Source organism: Ceratina calcarata, unplaced genomic scaffold (genome assembly GCF_001652005.2).
Source record: "Ceratina calcarata isolate Rehan_Ccalc_2016 unplaced genomic scaffold, ASM165200v1 scaffold205, whole genome shotgun sequence".
Classification (NCBI taxonomy): Eukaryota; Metazoa; Arthropoda; class Insecta; order Hymenoptera; family Apidae; genus Ceratina; species Ceratina calcarata.
Window position 1 is genome coordinate 306,968 of NW_017142138.1, and position 19,206 is coordinate 326,173.

A 19,206-nucleotide genomic window follows, 5' to 3' on the forward strand; every position below is an offset into this window, starting at 1 on the left:
CTTTATAATTAATAATATTTGGATGTCTTAATCGTCGGTAGTTCTATTGTTAAATTTGCTTACGTTAACAAAATCAGGCAGGCAGTGAAAAACATAACGGTTTATTTCGTTCTTTACTTTTAACAATTCTTCTTCGTTGATCTCATCTTTTTTTTATCGTGAGTCTCTTCATCTTTTCTCACCTCATTCTCGGAAAGTGGATAATTCCTTAATGGATGACATGTATATAGGTAGATAATGTACATTTGTTCAATCTTTGCAAAAATGAAGTCAGCTGTGTTAAACCATGTATTTTAATAATATTATTTGCTCTTCATCACCGCCGACATTTTCGCTGTCCACCAGTAATTCTTAGTTTCTTAGTATAACAGTTGTATAGTCTTAGAGTTTATAGTCGCAAAGAGACAATTGTAAGGGTATTTAAGCTAAACGGAAATATGTATATGTTTAAATGTGTATACATATTGTATATTGTCATATCATTCCATGACGAGACTGTAAGTTTTGTAAATAAGGATCTGTAATTATGTATTAATTCGTAATTTACACAATTTTGTAGAAGCATTTTATGTAATAGACATGGTTTTGTGTCTTTGAACGTTCGCAGCTAACGTCGGAAGGAAGTGGATGATTTTATCCGAGGGTCTTTTTACGAAATCGAAAAATGTGAATAAAAAAGTAATTAACAAAGGCAGCACAATTATTTTAATCGTCAGAGTCGGATATATTATTAGTACGGATTCAAGCATGCACATTTTTTAATGACAACTAACTGGATGTAACTTAAATTTATTTCACGTTCTATTAATAATATTCTTAATTTCAATATTTTACACAGAATTTTTTGCATGCAAATATTATTATAAGTACGTAAATAATCCGATCGTTATTATGATTTATTAAAATGTGTCAGCCTTTGCAATTACTGATTATGTAACAAACATGCAATAATAATCCGTCAAGTGGCGTTTATCGCTCTCTAACAGTTGACGAGTAGGGTGACTTAAAAAAGTATTGTTAACGCTGCCACCGGAAGCAAATTGTATACGCATAATTTAAACAAAAAGAACAGTATTAAAAGGGGTTGATTAGAAAGAAACTGGGTAATGCCTGAGTCGATAAGGTTCCTATGCCAAAAAGGCAAAAAAGAAAAGAAAAGATGAATGATACGCGACCGTCATTAATATAACGATATTATTTATGGCAAGAAATTGTAGAAGTGCAAGAGATGTGCGTTAGGGAAAGATTGTAAATACGTACGACGGATGCACGTTGCAAGTGTTTTGTTATCGACTCAATAGATCAACTGTAAAAAAATTATTAATAATGCGATATTGTCGAGCGACTAAAATTTGATGAAACGGAAAAAACAAAACCGAATTTATCATCCAAGATGATGAATTAAGGTTTGTGTATTAATCAAAATATACAGATATTGAGTATAAAGTGTTGATGTACTGATATTAATAATACGTACACTTAAGAAGAATAATCGTAATAAGTTAAGCAACTTGATCGAGAAAGTGAGAGCGACATAGTAACATAAAATGTAAATAACACAAGACGTTTTTCTTTTCATGCTAAGCTGTTACTACGGTACCAAACGAGTTTAATATTAATTCTGTACCGAGTGTTTCTCAGGATAGTTGTTACACGGCTTGAACATTTCCTACACTGTATTAGTAGAAGAGATGGAAACAACAATACCATAATTACACTAACACACATTAATTATTTAATCGAATTTTTTAAGGCAGCTTATTTTTTATTAAAGGTATTACGTGTTTAGAGTGTAAAATACGATTTGAGTGAATATGTATGAATATTTATTTATTTTTGATAAATAATATAGGATTAAGTAAAATATTTTCTATAAGTACAGTGTGAAGTTTTCAAGCTATTTTTGTGAGAGCATTCTATATAAGTGATGTCATCGATACGTTGAAGGAATGCACTTGCGTTGTTCCTTGATTATCGGAATGATTCACCGAGCAATTGTTAAATGCGTGTACGATAATGCAGTACATCCTGTCTATCAATCTCTAAGTTTCTGTATTTGTCGCATTTTCCCGTTAATATCATCGCGTTTCTTGTTAGACAATATTTCGTTATCTCTTGTTCTATTCGTCGGTCATGTTTCATGTTTCATTAATAGAGTTGGGCATTCGAATAATTGTAAATTAAGCAACCCTTCGCCGCGTGGTACTCTCGTCCAGAAATTGATTTATGGTTTTTACCTGTTAGTCATTGCTCGAACAAAGTTTGCCCAACTGTGATCAATAGCATGTTTTTGTATCGTCTCATTGTCAGTAAATTCTTCTTATTTGTTCCGTTTTCACGCGACCAACTATCCTAATCACGCGTGAGTACGTCGCGCGAAACATATGTAGGTATGTAAGAGATAAGAGTACGAACTAACTTGTATATGTATATGTACATTTATATAGATCTACGTGAATAGAGATATATATATTATATTAAATATTATATACATATATTATGTATACACGATGAATGTATAATTTCTCGATTATACAGATCTGAACGTTATTTCCAAAATGTTCTATTTTATATATAATTATTACATTGCATTCAATGTAAGCGATATCTTCCAATGCCGGCGTTGCGTCATCGCGATTAGAAAATGTTTATAACATTGTGAGCTACCGCCGTTTATAAAATGTGAAGGAAAATGAGTAAATTGGAAAAAAAAGGTTGTGAAGCCCGGGATGCCGGTATTTCCTACAACAGATTCGCCAGCTTCGTGGTTTTATTTGTACTGTGGAGAGGAATATGCGGTTGTGCTGATACGAAAATTCATGAATTGTATTGAGGAAGCTTTAATAATAAACGTGTGTATAATTGGGTTTCACCCGCGAGTTTTCAATCGAAGAATTCATTTAATTTTCAAGGAGAACATCATTCTCTTAAATTGAATTCGGCGAAATGTTATGAACATCTGACAACGAAACAGGGTAAATAATTATGGAATAAAAAATGAAACACTACATGTTTTTTGATAATCCAGACAACAAAAAAAAGAATCTCCCTGTGAAGATCATTTTAAATTATAACTCGACAGAATCTTAATTAATTGTGTTACGATTATGCCCCGGCGTTGGCTCGTTACACCGGCGTTTTTGTTTTACTTGACATAAAATTTAATAGTCGTTGTGTAAAAAATATTGAATTCTATCTCTAACCTAACCTAACCTAACCTAACTGGAGTGCAAGCGTGAACTCCTGCAGGAAGTACATGTGGCCGTGGCATATGCAGGCATCGCAGGCATGTGACTGAATGTGACAGCGACCAGCGGTGCCCGATGCCGGAGGTGTCGGAGAGGAATGCGAGTCGGGTCGTCGTCGTCGGGTGGTTCCGGGTTCCGGTCCGGTACTCTATTATAGTATCCCATCGGTATTATCCTATAGTAAATTTGATTGTCACGTAGAGGGGGAACATACGTCACAGTACATACGTCATGACGTCGGTCATGTGACCAAGTTCTAATTACGTTAGAGACTTTAAATAACGTATTTGGCCTTTTTCTATTATTTTGAAATCATTGTTCGTGTCATATTCTATTCCGAGTACGTTTTATATCTTTGTGAACGAGTAGCTTTTGGTTGTTATATGAGTTTATTTGCTACGGGATAATATATACCGGACGTGGACCTGGCGTCCATGGTGGGAACGTTCCGTGAACCCCTCTAGCGTTTACGTAGTTTGTGACGAATCAGTTAAGAAAAAAGCAAGATTCGTTCTGACTTGACCGGAGCCGGAGCCGCAAAATAGTTGTCAAAATGGCGGGCGAAGGATCTGCAAGTGTGAATCCAAATTGCGAGGTCGTCCGCGGACAAGCGTTCGAAGTTGGTCCGCGATATACAAATTTGTCTTACATGGGTGAGGGTGCCTACGGAATGGTCGTGTAAGTGTCTTTGAGTCAATTACTCTTGTAACTGCCGAGAACTTACGACTGCTTATCGACTGGCTGACAGGCCGAAAGATAAACAATCGGAAACCTGATGATTTGTTGAATCAATGATTTCATGGCGAAACTCCTGTTCTGCAACGCACAGGAAAAGATTTTCGCTAACATCTCGAGACCGTGTGCAGCCGCTTCTAAGTACTATTCATCGTTATGTATCATCGCCTTTTGGCGCCAGTTTTAAAAGCATTTGTCACACCCTTTCAAAGACCTGTTCATTTGCGTGTTACCGCTTCCTCGCTTATCTCTCGCATATAAATCTTACCATGACTCCGTGAACACGACAGCGATTGCATTTCACGAACACCTTCGCTAGGATGACGAATTTTCGCGGCGTAAAATATTACGAATCTTCGTTGTTGCAAATCTTTCCCACGCCTCATTCGAATAGTTCGAATTATGTTTTCAACTGTAATTGTTTCTTTATGCTATTTTGTTTAAAGTTTTGTTCTTTTTCCTGTTTTCTGTATTTTTTCTTTTCGATATTACGTACATGCAATTTGAAGTTTTGGTAATATGAAAATTGCGCTTGACCATATGCTTAATTTGAAATCAATAAAAATAGCTTTATGATATGGAAGAATCATTTCCCGTCTCGAGGTTTTAGATTAAATATCTCAAAGATAAGATAAATTAATAATTTTTTTTGTTTTTGTATATAGGTAATATATAACAACAGAGAAAAGAGAGATTTAAACAAAACATTTCGAAATTTCTCTTTACAGATCTGCATATGATAATGTAACAAAGACGAAGGTAGCTATTAAAAAAATTTCACCATTTGAACATCAGACGTATAGTCAGAGAACATTAAGAGAAATAAAAATTCTGACTAGGTTTAAGCACGAAAATGTGAGTACTCTGTTATTAACTGACATGGTACATTAAGCATTTGAAATACACTGACCATACACAGTTTTGTTTTTGTAGATAATAGATATAAGGGATATACTAAGGGCACCTACCATAGAACAAATGAAAGATGTATATATTGTGCAATGTCTAATGGAAACTGATCTCTATAAACTTCTGAAAACACAGGTCGGCATTTAATAATAATTTGAGATTACTTATTTAAATTGTTAGCATACTTAAATTTCTGCCTTCTGTTTCAGGCTATTAGCAATGACCACATATGCTATTTTCTTTACCAAATATTAAGAGGATTGAAGTATATTCACTCCGCAAATGTATTGCACAGAGACTTGAAACCGAGTAATTTGTTGTTAAATACCACGTGTGACCTTAAAATCTGTGATTTTGGTTTAGCCAGAGTCGCCGATCCGGAGCATAATCATGCTGGTTTTCTTACCGAATACGTAGCAACAAGGTGGTATAGGGCTCCAGAAATAATGCTCAATTCAAAGGTAAATAATAACTCATTGACGCACAGTTTCAGTTTAAATGAAATGTAACTATATCTTATTATTCTCGCAGGGTTATACTAAATCTATAGACATTTGGTCAGTTGGGTGCATTCTTGCAGAAATGCTTTCAAGAAGAGCAATATTCCCTGGGAAACACTATTTAGACCAACTGAATCATATATTAGGTATTCTTGGATCGCCGTCTCCTGAAGATCTTGAATGCATTGTAAACGAAAAGGTACTTAATCTTCTTCTATACATGTGATACATTTCCCTCTACTCAATACCGACTTCTCTCAATGATCGTGCAACGATATTTTAGGCACGGAATTACCTTAAATCATTAGCATTTAAACCAAAGGTCCCATGGACAACCGTTTTTCCGGACGCCGATCCGCGAGCGTTGGATCTTTTAGATAAAATGTTAACATTCAATCCACACAGACGGATCGTTGTAGAAGACGCACTCGCGCATCCATATTTGGAGCAATATTATGATCCTGCTGATGAGGTAGATACATATTATCCATGAGCAGTCAATTTAATTATCGTAGACACAATTCTATAAAGTGCTCAAACTTCTAGCCAGTCGCAGAGGAACCGTTCAGGTTCGATATGGAATTGGATGATCTTCCCAAAGAAGTATTGAAACAGTATATCTTCGAGGAGACTATATTATTCCAGGAGAATCATCAAGAAAATTCTATGTAGTCTACTGATAACTCTTCAATTATTTTTCACCGTATAAGAAACGAGGTACACGATATTTTAAAACGATCGATAAACACTTTAGCTGCGGCGAGTGTTCAGGGCGACCAAAAAGAAAGCAAACGTGTGACGTCAGAATAACAGAGCTGTACTTCTTTTATAGTTGTATACGATCCAAACAGGAAAATAGAGCAACAAAAAAAGAAAAACAAAAAAGATGTAACTTTCGCGGAGATGTTTAATTTATAGGAAGTGCTTAAAAAATCGACAGCTACGAATACGACATAATATATACATTTCATTACATATTATATGCATATGCGGGTAGGGAGTTTGAGAGGAGAGACGGATGGAAGGAACGTACAGTGAACGAGGTGAGAACAAAAAACGCAGTGTCCGTGCATATACTTGTACATTCAACATGTCTTTACCGGAGAGAGAAAAAAAGAAAAAGGAAACAACAAAAAATGACAGTGGTTTTTCTTTTTAGTAACAATTGAATGCATAATATTAATTTGTACAATAACTTTTATTTATCCCGAATTATACAGGGTGGTCCACGGAACTTCTAAAGTGTATATTGTGTGAAAAAATATTTTAGACCTTTTTCAAGGAACGAAGTAAATTATTCGTTGATTATTAGGTTTTTTTACAGCTAATGAAGATCAGTACCTTTTACTCAGAATTTAACGCTCATCGATTTTTTGGCATTGAAAGCAGCATTCCATGTGAAAAAAAACCAAGTTGACCTTGAAATTTCTGAAATACATCGAGCTATAAAAAAAGTATGCGCCATATAATGTACCCCTCTAAAACAACTTTTTTATAAAAACATTTTTTCATGTAGTGGACACTTCAGAACTTATTCAGGGTGAATAAGTTGTGTGGACCACCCTGTATATGACGCTAGTTGACGATTATTATTGTTAACCATTGTATTCATACACACATTGTCTGTGATTTAATTGCCGAGCGAGTGACGTGGTGTAATGTGCGAGATATTCTAAGCCACGTAACACACGACGACCGACAAAGTAAATGCGCGTGAGTAGAAGAGAATGTCAGTGATAAAGTGTGTGCGTAAGAGAGCCAGAGTATGTATGACATATATGTATGTATATAATACATACATATGTGTATACGTGGGTATCAGTGTATTATGAACAGCCATTTAATTCACCGAAGTATTTGCCGATAGTTTCTTTATTATTATTATTATTATTATTATTATTATTATTATTATTATTAATACTATTATTATTATTATTAATACTATTCTACATTAATATTATATAAATATTATTATTAATTATTATCTAATTTTAATATTCAGTGTCATTCTTGTGGTAATTACGTACCTTGCAGAAATTTCGTTCTGCCTTTATTTGGTTTAGGTTGTCGACGAAACGAAACAGGGGGAATGAACGAGTGAAATAGATAAAAAACGAACCGAATGGACGTACGCATGAAAAAAGAATTAGGTGAGAATGTCTGCGTGAATGAGGAGAGGTGCATGTGTGAAAGAAATAGAGAGACACAAGAAAAATGTGTTTAAGTCATAATTCATTGCATTCGATGCAGCTTCCAGTTCTTCTAAAAGCAGTTATGTTAATTGCGTCTTGTTTCAAGAGCTACAGGTATTACACTGATACTGCCATTCTTGTGCGACGAAGCACATGGTGTCTGTTCGGACGTTAACTATCTGTGTACTTTTCTATTTTCTACATTTCCGACCTTTTTACATGTTAGGATGTATTATCTTCCTTTTTTGTTTTCTTCTTCGTTTCTAATTCCTATAGCTAACTATTCGATATCTGGAGAACGCTTGCTTGCCATTTGCAAAATATCGTGTCTTCTTTAGTTCTCGGTTTCTTTGAAGATGATTCGGATATTCAAATACTCGCCATGTGAGTTTACGAACGATGATAAACTATTGGAACTTTCTCATTTCGATTCGCATTACATTTTTTCGCTCTAAATGTAAGTTCGTACTCGAAAGAACTTTTAATATTTGATAGGATATGATACATCTAATTGATATACATTTCGCTCGAAGAGAAAAGCATGGCACGGTGGATAAATTAACTATGAAAATGGAGTTTTGTACACGTGCATGTCGTCGGTAGTCAAAGGCAAAATTTTATTCGACTGTGAAAACTAAACTGCGGGTATCCGCGCATTCATGGAAAATTTAATATTTAGAAAATAAATTTCCTTTCTATTTATCTTTCATTCTCTTAGTTGTACAAAAAGTTTCGTAGTTCTGTAAAAATGGGATTCACGTAACATATGGTTTAATGATACGTGAGAACTCGAGCAATACCGATAAGACACGTTTCCATTTTTCTTTCCGTTCTTTTCTAAAACTCTAGTTGAAAAGATAGAAAGTATTTATCAGGACAATCGAAGTCGCGGACACGTTTATTGAAATAACGAAGTGCATACTTATCTCGTTTTCTGAATCAAAATCTCGATGTATCAATGAAGCAAAATCATTAACAAACGCATGAAAGAAGGAATGCGAGTCAGGAGAAGAAAGGAAAGAGAAGCGGCAGAGGAATTAATTTAGCGAAACGACTAGAATCGGCACGAAACTCACTTTCACTTCCGACTGTCAAATTTCACGTTTTTGAATGCGTCGAATTAAGTAATTCTATATTAATAACGTTAACACCTCATACATATAATAATTCGTTCGAGGAAGAAAAACATCGGCGTGTTCATCTTCATTCGAGTTCGCAAGTTATCCATGGAGATTATGAAGATGCTTCGATTCGTACGTTCTTCTCGCGATTTAAATTTTTTGAAAAGAAAAGGAAAAGGGAGGATAAATGTTTCACGCCCTAGGAGTGTCCTTTTCCATTTCTCAAGCTCTGCGAACTTCTTGAAGGATTTATCGGATTATCGATTCAGCTTTGTTGCTGCTTACGTACGAAATCGTATTGAAAATAATAATCCGCTAGGGAAAATGAATTTTTTGCGATCATAAAAATGAAATTCTTTCATTCTATTTTTAACACTCGGCTCAATCACATCCGATTTTCAAATTCCACGATCTCGGGGCTGTGACTATACATCATTAACGTGGTTAGAACATTTAAACGGTGATTTTATTTGAGAGAATTAGCGATGGACCGAAGTAAAAGTTGCTTTTTGTACTGGAAAAATGAACTCCGCGTGTCTTTTTTATAGCACATGCGAGAAACATTGAACAGGACACTCGCTCTCGTTGATATTTAAATATGTATCTGTGTCGTTCTTATTAAATCCTTGATGTTAAATGTTTCAATTCGTGCTCGTTACATATACGACGAAATTTCTTTCACCATTTCTTTTTTCTATGTTTCTTGGTTCAGAGATACAGATTTACCAAAATATATGCGTATCATGTATACCGAGCACGAATTCATTAATGAACCATGGGAAGAAAGATTACCAAAGTTTTATCGGTTTAATCACTTGCCTTATGATGTCAAGTTATTATAATAGAAAAAATGATAGAATTTCATCTAAAAACCTTAGTGTTAAACCTCCGATTTAATAATCAACTTTCTGAAGCAAGACAAAAGTAGCAGGAAAGATAAAAGGCAAGCGGTTAAAGCGTCATTTCTTCTTCTTCAGAGCTTGATTAAATAAGAATCCTTCAAGCGTTCCAGATGAAGCTGAATTTATGAATGATCTGACATTCTACGTGTCTGAATATTTTCTGTATGTATCAATTGCTACGTGTCCAAGTTTCGCGACTATAATCTCTGTGTGTATTTAAAACATTAAATCGGAAAGACTCACGAAAATAGCTTAACGAAACGTTGAACGATATAGCGCATCACAAGATATTTATTAACTAAATTTTCACAAGTTGCCTCTCGAGAGATTACGAGGGAACATTGGCGAAGCATGTCAGCGAGAAGATATCGGTGTTCCAAACTCTTTTTTATCGGCCTGCGAGAGAAAATCGCGAGCCGTAAGTCATCGGCTTTTATAAAATCTCCGGTGTTAACACGCTTGGCTCGTGTAAAATGAAATTAATGAACCATTAGTTTTCTTTATGATAGAAAAAAGGAAAAACAAGAATCAATTAGTTTGCCTTTAAACGATTTTCCTTACCAGGGCTGTTTTCATCCCTTCAAAGTGAAGATCGGTGTAAAAAATACGTGATAAATTATTTTTCTTGCGTGCGTCACACAAAATCGATGATTTACGCTCGACGATCTCCCCTCGTCGGAGATACACAAAGAGATTAGGGATTAAAAGAAGAGAAAAACGAAAACGTTGACTTGTAAGTTTTCCAATTTATCATATAACGCTATTAGAGTTAATCTAGGAATCGAGCGAGAATCTTTAAATCTCTCTTTGTTCGTTTGTAAATGTAAGAAGTAAAAACATGAAAAGGACGAGTTCAGTATCAAATATCAAAGTATTAAAGAAAAGAGAAAAATATATATATTAACGAAAGTTGTGATGCATTTATGTGAATTCCATTAAAATAATTTCGAGTTTGTGTCTATTCTCTTCTTGGTATATGAAAATGTTTAACACGTTCCGTGCCATGTGTACCATTTATGCACATTAAACTTGGCCTTCGGGCCACGTGTACCATAAATGGTACATGCAGAAATTTTTATTTAATGTGCTGAAACATCAAATGGCCTGAACGAGAAGTCGGGAAAAAACGGCTTGGCACGGAATGTGTTAATTAATAAAATCAATTGAATATACACGTGGGAGACAACTGATCATTCGCTGTGATCGTGTGCTGAAGTTATCTTGTCCTAACGTAAGAAACGTACAAATTTCGCAAACTGAAACAAATTAGATAAGATCTTCCATCAAACGTAAACTCGTTATATTAAGAGGTCTACGAAGACCTGTTAACATAATTGCGAAAACATTGAAAAGATAAATAAGAAAATGGACAAAAGAATAGTAGAAGCAGAAATAGATAACACTGGAACACCATTATCACGAAGAAAATGAGGCACAAGATGCAACGATAGATTATAGCGTTTAATATATTATACATTGATAGAACTTATTATCAATATCATCAGGCCTAATATACTTAAACGTTGAGTGTATTTGTTGTTGTTGCCGATTCATATCTTATATATCCGAATGTATTAAATGAATATTTCGTCTATAAATTTTAAATGTTATACGTCATTTACGAGAAAACGAAACCAGTTAAAAAAATAAAAAAAAAGATACAAAAGAGGATGCGATAAGAGGCGAAGAAAAATGAAAATGCCGGTTACCGGTTAGCTCGAGAAACGGAGAAGAGCATTACAATTAGAGGAGATAGGTCACCAGTTTTTACATAGAATAGAAGAAGACGTTCTTCAATATCATGCACGATTGTCTTTTAGCAAACGAGACTGATTTTTTGATTATGTAGCAAACGGATGTAGTTTTAATAGATTAGCTCCTCGAATTAGTACAGTTTATAAAAAATACGAAAGTGCAAATAGAACGTTAGGGAAAGTCGAGCTGTAGTTAGTATAGCAATTAATTAATGATTTTCAAATACACATGTAAGTATTTACTATCGCGTGCGAAATGTTATCAAAAATAACAGATCTCGTTTGCTAATGCATTAAATTTACCTCGTGCCTCCGGCTGCATTCATAGAATCCATCATCTCAACGTTCACAATATGCTTTGTTAATATTCTACAATAATTAATTGACAATTTTAAATCTTCATATATTTTCTTTTTTTACTGTTTATTAAATTTTTGTTCAATATAATAAATAAGTAAAAAATGTGAAACTGCATAGATCATTGAAATAACGTTTGTAGAAACCTATGAATGCAGCTATAAGAATATTCCGATAATTCACCACGTTCTTGGAAACGATAAATCTCTTTCTTTGTTTTTTCCTGTTTTTCTTTTTTACTTCAGCCGAATATATTTCTCCGAATAACTGTTAATCGAGCAAATGATAAATATGTATATCGTATGTATTTAACGAAATCAATTATCAATTATTGTATTTTAAAATGACTATTCGAAATATTATTGTGCTAATATAAAAATGGTTTTATTGGTCAATTATCCGGAATCGACGTTACAATTCTCATCTTATCCATTTTTATTCTCGACTAAGAGGATATCGTGTAGTTAATTTTTTTCTTTCAGTCATTCTGTTTCTGCGAAAGATATTACATGTACAAATTTAAGTCGTTACATTAGAATCAAAGAAATGCAATCAAAATTTCCGTTTTTTTCTTGCTATCCCGTGCATATACTTTTAAAAATCACAGACCTCGAGACGTTTGTTTCGCAATATATGTTAAGGAGAATATATTTTAAATGCTCTGCGTGTACACGGTAATTAATATTGTACAATTTTATTTTTATTTACAACCGTGTCCAGTATTTTTCATATTTTTTTACTTATATAATCATTGTAGTTTAAATAGAAAGAAATCGTGGTACAAACTGTCATGATTGAAAAACTATGTATGCAATATCATTTCGATGTACGATCGGGTTAAATATTCGTTTGCAGAATTTTTTATCGTAGGATTAAGTATAAAGTTATTTTTCTTTATTTTTATAATGTATCCGAAAATATTCTTCTTTCCGAATTTTTGTTATCACGAAATGGGCAAGTTATTAATCTAAATTCCACAAACGAATACTTAAAAATTACATTCTCTCGCCGTAAGTATCCAAAGTTTCGGAAGCACTCATTACTAGTCTACTACTGATTGATAAAAATAAAAATTAAAATAATATTATTGTATCCATACAATATGGGAAGATTCTGTACCTACAAAAGGTTTTGTTTTCCCAGTGGGAATCCTTGGAGGAAAAAAAGAAGTTTGATTCCCAAACTTCAGACACTTTAATTACTTGGCAGTGCAAGATTATTCTGAATCGTTCATAAATTAACGAAAATCCATTATACGCCTTTCTGATAACGTAATCGCTCTACAAATACAACTTTGTACAATTTCAAGATCCCATTATACACAATACATCTATTTTATACAAATTATAAAATGTATAACAATTATAAAGTTATTTATAAAAATTAAATGAACCCTTAACCAAGAGATTTAAAGTAATGAGTGCATTCTCTATCCCTTTCATACACCAGATATAAAGTTTGCACCATGCTTTTCCGCTGAAGGTAAAACATCATAATCACGTTTTACATATTTACGACAATTGGTTCAACTAATTGACAAATTATTCTGTTTCACTTCCCTCTATGAACTTGTCGTTACTCACTTCTATCCTCAAAGGAGAACGGTCTCTAGTGTGATTACCAATCCGAGATCGTAAGTCACCGCCTTTTAGCGTGCTCCTCAAATCTCGTATTTTTGGTTGCCTGCGAACATATTTAAAAATTGTTATAAATTAATATAATGTTATAAATACACATCGATATCAGTTCTATCCAGTCTGTCCAATCCGTTACCTGGTTCTGACAAAGTTATCGCTATCTTCGTTTTTTACATTGTTCAGTCTAGCCCAAACAGTGGAGGCGACACGAGGCTTATGTTGAACCACTTTTATCACACTGCCCTTAGGACCTTGCACTTCTTTTGCCGGTTTGTCGCTATCCACATCGCTGTAGTCTTCATCCTCTTCTTCTTTTTCTTCTTCGTCGGATCTTTGCCATTCACCCTCTTCCTTTTCTTGCCCTTCACTTTCTACTATTTCACCATCTTCTTCCTGCACAACAAAAATATAATATGTCGAGATTCTGAACTTTTACAACTAAACAGAAATTATCGATAATGTTGTAACAGTACCTCTGAATCGTGAAGCTTAAACGTATCTGACTTTACTACGTTCGTATTTGTTACAACCACTTGGATTGCATCGTGAAACTGCGTTTCTTTCTTGGGCTTGCCAAGTCTTGATCGTAAATCATTACCTCTATTTAAATTATTCAATACCGTCTGCGAACATTAAAACGATTACATAAATCCTGTCATCATAAAAGATACTATGTTCATTTGATGATCAATTTTACTCACTTGTTGCCGAAGCTTTGCTCGGCGTTTATGTATTTTTTCCTCTTCGTCGTCCGCATGCATTCGCATTCGTAACACTTTATTCCTTTTGCGCCATTCGTCCTCGCTGTCACTATCGCTCGTGTTACCATGCTGTTCCTCAGCTTGTTGCTTTACTTCTTTCTGAGGTTGCCTCACGCCCAACCTCTCTTTTACGCTACGCGTTGTTTCAGTTTTAATGGCAAACTCATTCTCCATGGCATCGTTAAGGCCCCAACTTTCTGATAACGCGCCCCATGGATTCTTTATACGTTTTCGGTCTTCAACATCATCCTGTGGCTCCTCTTTAAGTTTTCTCTTGCTCTGTTTAATTTGTTTATATAGTCGTTTCCGCGATTCGGTCAATAATCCTTTGATACCACCAAAATTGGGATTCCCGTATTTCTTATAATATTCGCTCATCTTTTCTGCATTTGGCTGCTTCTTATCAGCTCTAGTAGCGAAACGGAGAAATATCGCTTTAGATTTAGGAGAATCAATGCCCTTCCTCCATAAACCAGGAGGCAAAGGGCAGTTAATGTCCTTGATGCTTATGTAATCTCCTTCTGTGTCTTTTGTGGTATCATTATCATCGGTTACTTCGTTAGTAGGATCATCGTTAGTTATATTGTTTTCCTGATCTGGGTTACTATCTCTTATAGTTTTTTGCTTTTCTAAGCCCACAATTTTTTTTGATAATCCCAACATGGCTCTGGCTGCAGATACATTTTCTAACCATACAACATTGCCTGCAATGCATTATTTCTTAGTAAACAACGAATCATAAAGTATATCAGAGAATAGACTTAAAATCATCATACATGAAATATCATTAATCCATTCAATTGAGGCTGGTGCATAGTCCTCAAAATATTTGAAGACGTCTTTAGTACTCATTTCTTCTGTCCCTCTCATGTGTATCACATTTAGTCTAATATTTTTTGTAATTTCATTATCTTCTCCAATGCCCATACTAAAAATTAAGACAACCTATGTTATACATCAAAATTATCGAATAACTATACGCCACGTGTCATGTTGATACATGATAATTATTACCTAGAGTATAAGTCTTGTTCTTGATTGGACAAATTATTTTTCAGCTTGTCTGTAAGCCCAAAACGTTTGGCTCTCTCTTCCATCTTCAACTTTTCCTCTTTACTAAATATGTCTATACCTGTCGTAAACGTACCCCCACGATTTTCATAACGGCTTTCTAACTGTACCTGTTTATGTAATTTATCAACAAATAAATAAGTAAAACTTGCACATGAATATAACATAAATTGATTGCATTTATCATTTCCTTACCTCTGGCATTTGCACGTTGTTAAAGTTAAATGTTTTTGTGATAGTTTGGCCGGAATCAATATCCTTTGTGTCATTCGTAACCGGGACCATTTCCACATCCATGGGTTCACCAAATTCATCCATTGTAAATAATTAATAGTATTCTCTCTCACAATGTTTGAAAAAATTTAAGCAGGCACGTGAATATGAATGATCAGAGATTCTATTTTCGATTCAAAACGCAAACAAGAAGCAACGCAATAGGTTATGATACACAGCTTCATAAATATCGAGGTTACGTATTCCACGCTCAGGAATGCCAGACTATAGGATCAGGGATGGAATAATGTTTCCCTCGGCCGGAAAGTGGGGACGACGCGACCATGGTGGGGACTGGTACTTGACGGGGGTATGCTAGGCAAGTCAGCGAAGGCACATGAGGAGAATAGTAGTGGGGATCGAAATACGGGCGAAAAAGAGGGGAAGCGAGCCGTGCGGGAAAAATTATCCCATCCCTGTGTAGGATTTCTCCAGATTTCTCCTCTTCCCGAGCTCTCCCTACTACTGTATGCTCAGTGTGCTCTCCCCATTTACGTCTACTCCTGGACATGCGCCTACCGGCCTGCCGGATCACGTGTCCGTGTTGTTTGCTGCCGGCGAATTGTGCGATGCGCGAATCGAATCGTGCAGTATGTTTGTTGGGAATAGAGTCAGGTAAAATATGACACGGTCCCAGTCATTCGGGTTAATAGGACTTAGAGGATTTAAACAAGGATTAAAACGGTCGAAAATTACTTGGGTTCAGACCCAAGAAGCTTATAGGATTATTTCATTTTTTGAGGGATCGATAACAGGCCGGGTCATAAAACAACTAAAATTTCGCACAGGGCTACAGCTTAGTTTTTTCCATTTCCACGAACCGTGAAAATGTGTCCCAATGTATCCTTTAGTTTCTGAATGTATTGTTGGACCGTACTGAGTTCAGAATGAGAAAGAGTGAAAGGCAAATCATCTGAGTCAGCAATGTGCAAGTCGTCGTCCATCGTCGACGTCGTCGTCGTCGTTGTCGTTTGTTCCATTACACCAATATCCACCAAGTCCTCTACGAGTTTATTTGCGTACTGTTGCAGCACAGAAATAAAATGCAAAACTACAGAAAGGAAAATTGTCAGGAAAATTGAAAAGTGAAATTTTCACTGTGCAATCTTCGTATCGCATTGGCCCCTGTCTCCTCTCCACTTTTGAATTTGCAAACGAAAACCGATGGAAATACACTCGGATCCGTAAAAAGGCATGAGGTACGAATAATCTCGTGACTCACTCTTTGTACAATACGAGTCATAAACATCAGGTCGAAGAATAGTTCATGGGACTGATTTGCCCATCGAAAATCGAAAGCTATTTAGTATTAAGGGTACTAAGGCTACGTGCCCCATTACTTTTATTACTTGCGTCCGCACAGAATTCCGTTTAATGTTGACAGCCTGCACAAATCCTAGTCGTTGTACAACGTCTTATCCCTTGTTTTATGAGGCCAAGTGATTTGTTCACGAGCTATCACACCTTTTTGTCAGGGCAATAGTAGCAGCAAAGCTTTCTTTGAAATTGTTAACAGGAATACGAAGTTTTCTTGTGATCAGCCGTGTTTCATAAAATGCAAAATCCGCATTCTTCATTACTTTCTCCCAAAATTCCCGAATGTTCGGCCTACGTGCGTACAACGCCAGCATTCTCGCGAAAAATGAATAAAATCTGGATTCAGCAATTACATCTTGTCATTGACCGCGAAAATGGTGGCATCGTCCGAAAGGTAAACGCTCGCCCTTAAAATTAAGGAGCTGCTACCTGCGTGTGAAATCAGTACTTTATAAGATATAGAGCAAAACGTGAAAAGAAACACGAAAATTCCACTTTAATTGTTTATTGTTAACTTAGCGTACAAAACTCGTGGTTTCCATTGTTATATTATCATTCTACATACTTATTTGAACCATTACAATTGGAAAATTGCTATATTTTAATTTTTGCAAAAATCAGGTCTTTAGAAGCTAATATGACTAGCCTATTTGTGTTTGACTTGGCTATTTGGCTTGGCGTCGTGGCGTCGTATCTTCGCGCCACAAAGGAAGCCTTCCCCTGCCATCGAGCCTCAACGTTCTTTGTGTAAGGCGCATGATTATGGGTAACGTAAGTGGGGGCAAGAAAAAGTAGTGGGGGACAGCTCTGGAAGAGGAGAAATCCTACATTCTGGCATCCCCTGTCCATGCTACAGTTTCCGAAGGTCCTGATGTCGCAACGATTGCAGCGTTAGTTAGGATTAGGGGAGATATGCTAAAATATGCTTCTCCTTCTGCCGTTCTGCTTCTGCCACCAATTTTCAGTCATTGTTCACGTGTTCACGTTGCAGATCACGTATTTCTACGAATTTCCAATATGAAAATGAAATTTTCATCAATACTGATTATGGCTGATTTATACATTTTTACAATAAACGTGATATGATCATTTATTTATTGTTCCTTGCCCCACTATTTTCAATATATCGGTATAAATAAAATTATATTATTTATATACAATTTAATGTTTATTTAAAATGATTTACAATATATAGAACAGATTCAGAATTGAATGAAATGAAAGCAAAAATTATCCGTATCCGTGACTCTGTTAACAATGTATCGTATTGCGATTCCATCTTTACACGTGTACCCTTTTTTAAAATTCATCGATGGGACATCATGGATTCAAAACCTTTCACTTAGTATCATGGCTTTCGAAAAACTGCATTTTAATGCAGAATAGTATATTTAAACATATTAATGTTCAGCATTGAGTTAGAATTAAACAAAATTCTGATCACCGGACGATCGAGCACAGACAGCAACGTTCTATGTAATATATTACTAAACATATAAGTCTTAAGTAATATGTATTATTTTTATCAATGCGCACTAACAAGAAATTCCTTGGCAGTTAATTGACACGCGTGTCTGTGAACGATTTAATTTTACAGCGAATATAAATCACAAATTAATTAAATACAAGTACTACGTCGTTCGTGATTTGATTTGGTCAAAAATTCTAACACTTGTATTTCAACAATCTAATTTATAATAGAGATTATTTGTTTGTATAATAAAGGAGCGAGAATAAAGAAACATTAATGATTCATATTAGCCAATTTCGGAATATGCAAGTAAATCACATTGTTCCTACAATCTATACAAATCTCATAAAATCGTTTTTAAAATTTGCACAGTGGAATTCTAATACGTTGTGAATAAATTTTCTCTAAGAACGCCACCGTTTCCACTTTTTTTCAGCCGCGTCCCGAGCGCGTTCTTTATTGGTTTTATTGTAGCCAGTTAGGCTAGCGACTATCCAACAGTCGCCTTCTCAGATCATCGAAGTTGGAAACGAATTCGAGACTGGCGAGAGTCTCTGCTTCTAAGCAGGCTTTTAGTGATAAATTAAGGTGCGATCGCGTCTATTGTCACAGTTCGTCGTTAACGTCGGTTTAAGGTACTTCTTCTCCCGGTTCGGTTAAAACTGAATGGTTCGGCTTTTGTTCTTCTTTTCGTGATTCCTGGGGAATCCTTTGATACTTTTCGCGACGCTCGACCACCGCATGCGGTGGCGATCTGTTTTATGAATTTATATTTTAATTTGTGATCGGAATCGGTTCAAAATGCGGAATGAAAACGGGATGCAGATGACCGAAGTGGTAAGTGACTTTCTGATATATCGTCATACAAAGAACATTTTCATCATCTCATTGTCTTCTTTTTAAGTGGTTCTCTGTTTTTTGTACCTAATATAATCTTTTGTGCTCTTCAATTTAGTCA

General features: G+C 35.3%; 2 protein-coding genes across 3 annotated transcripts; one reads left to right on the forward strand and one right to left on the reverse strand.

Moving 5' to 3' along the window:
* Positions 1–3,486: 3,486 nt before the first annotated feature.
* rl (Mitogen-activated protein kinase rl) lies at positions 3,487–11,205 on the forward strand. Of its 2 annotated transcripts, XM_018019765.2 has the most exons (8): positions 3,487–3,926; positions 4,712–4,838; positions 4,917–5,027; positions 5,102–5,353; positions 5,424–5,591; positions 5,676–5,864; positions 5,939–6,109; positions 6,225–11,205. In XM_018019765.2, exons 1-7 carry the CDS (start codon positions 3,802–3,804, stop codon positions 6,062–6,064), a joined length of 1,098 nt encoding a protein of 365 aa, XP_017875254.1. In that variant the 5' UTR covers positions 3,487–3,801; the 3' UTR covers positions 6,065–6,109; positions 6,225–11,205. The 2 variants fall into 2 exon arrangements, with proteins under 2 accessions (XP_017875254.1, XP_017875253.1); XM_018019764.2 differs by having other exon boundaries at positions 5,939–11,205.
* Positions 11,206–11,612: 407 nt separating this feature from the next.
* LOC108622097 (nuclear cap-binding protein subunit 3) lies at positions 11,613–15,771 on the reverse strand. Its single transcript, XM_018019763.2, has 7 exons — positions 15,383–15,771; positions 15,131–15,297; positions 14,893–15,044; positions 14,057–14,820; positions 13,829–13,978; positions 13,492–13,748; positions 11,613–13,401 (listed from the first exon to the last, which is right to left on the reverse strand). The coding sequence occupies exons 1-7, from the start codon at positions 15,503–15,505 to the stop codon at positions 13,260–13,262; spliced, it is 1,755 nt and encodes a 584-aa protein (XP_017875252.1). The 5' UTR covers positions 15,506–15,771; the 3' UTR covers positions 11,613–13,259.
* Positions 15,772–19,206: the final 3,435 nt, after the last annotated feature.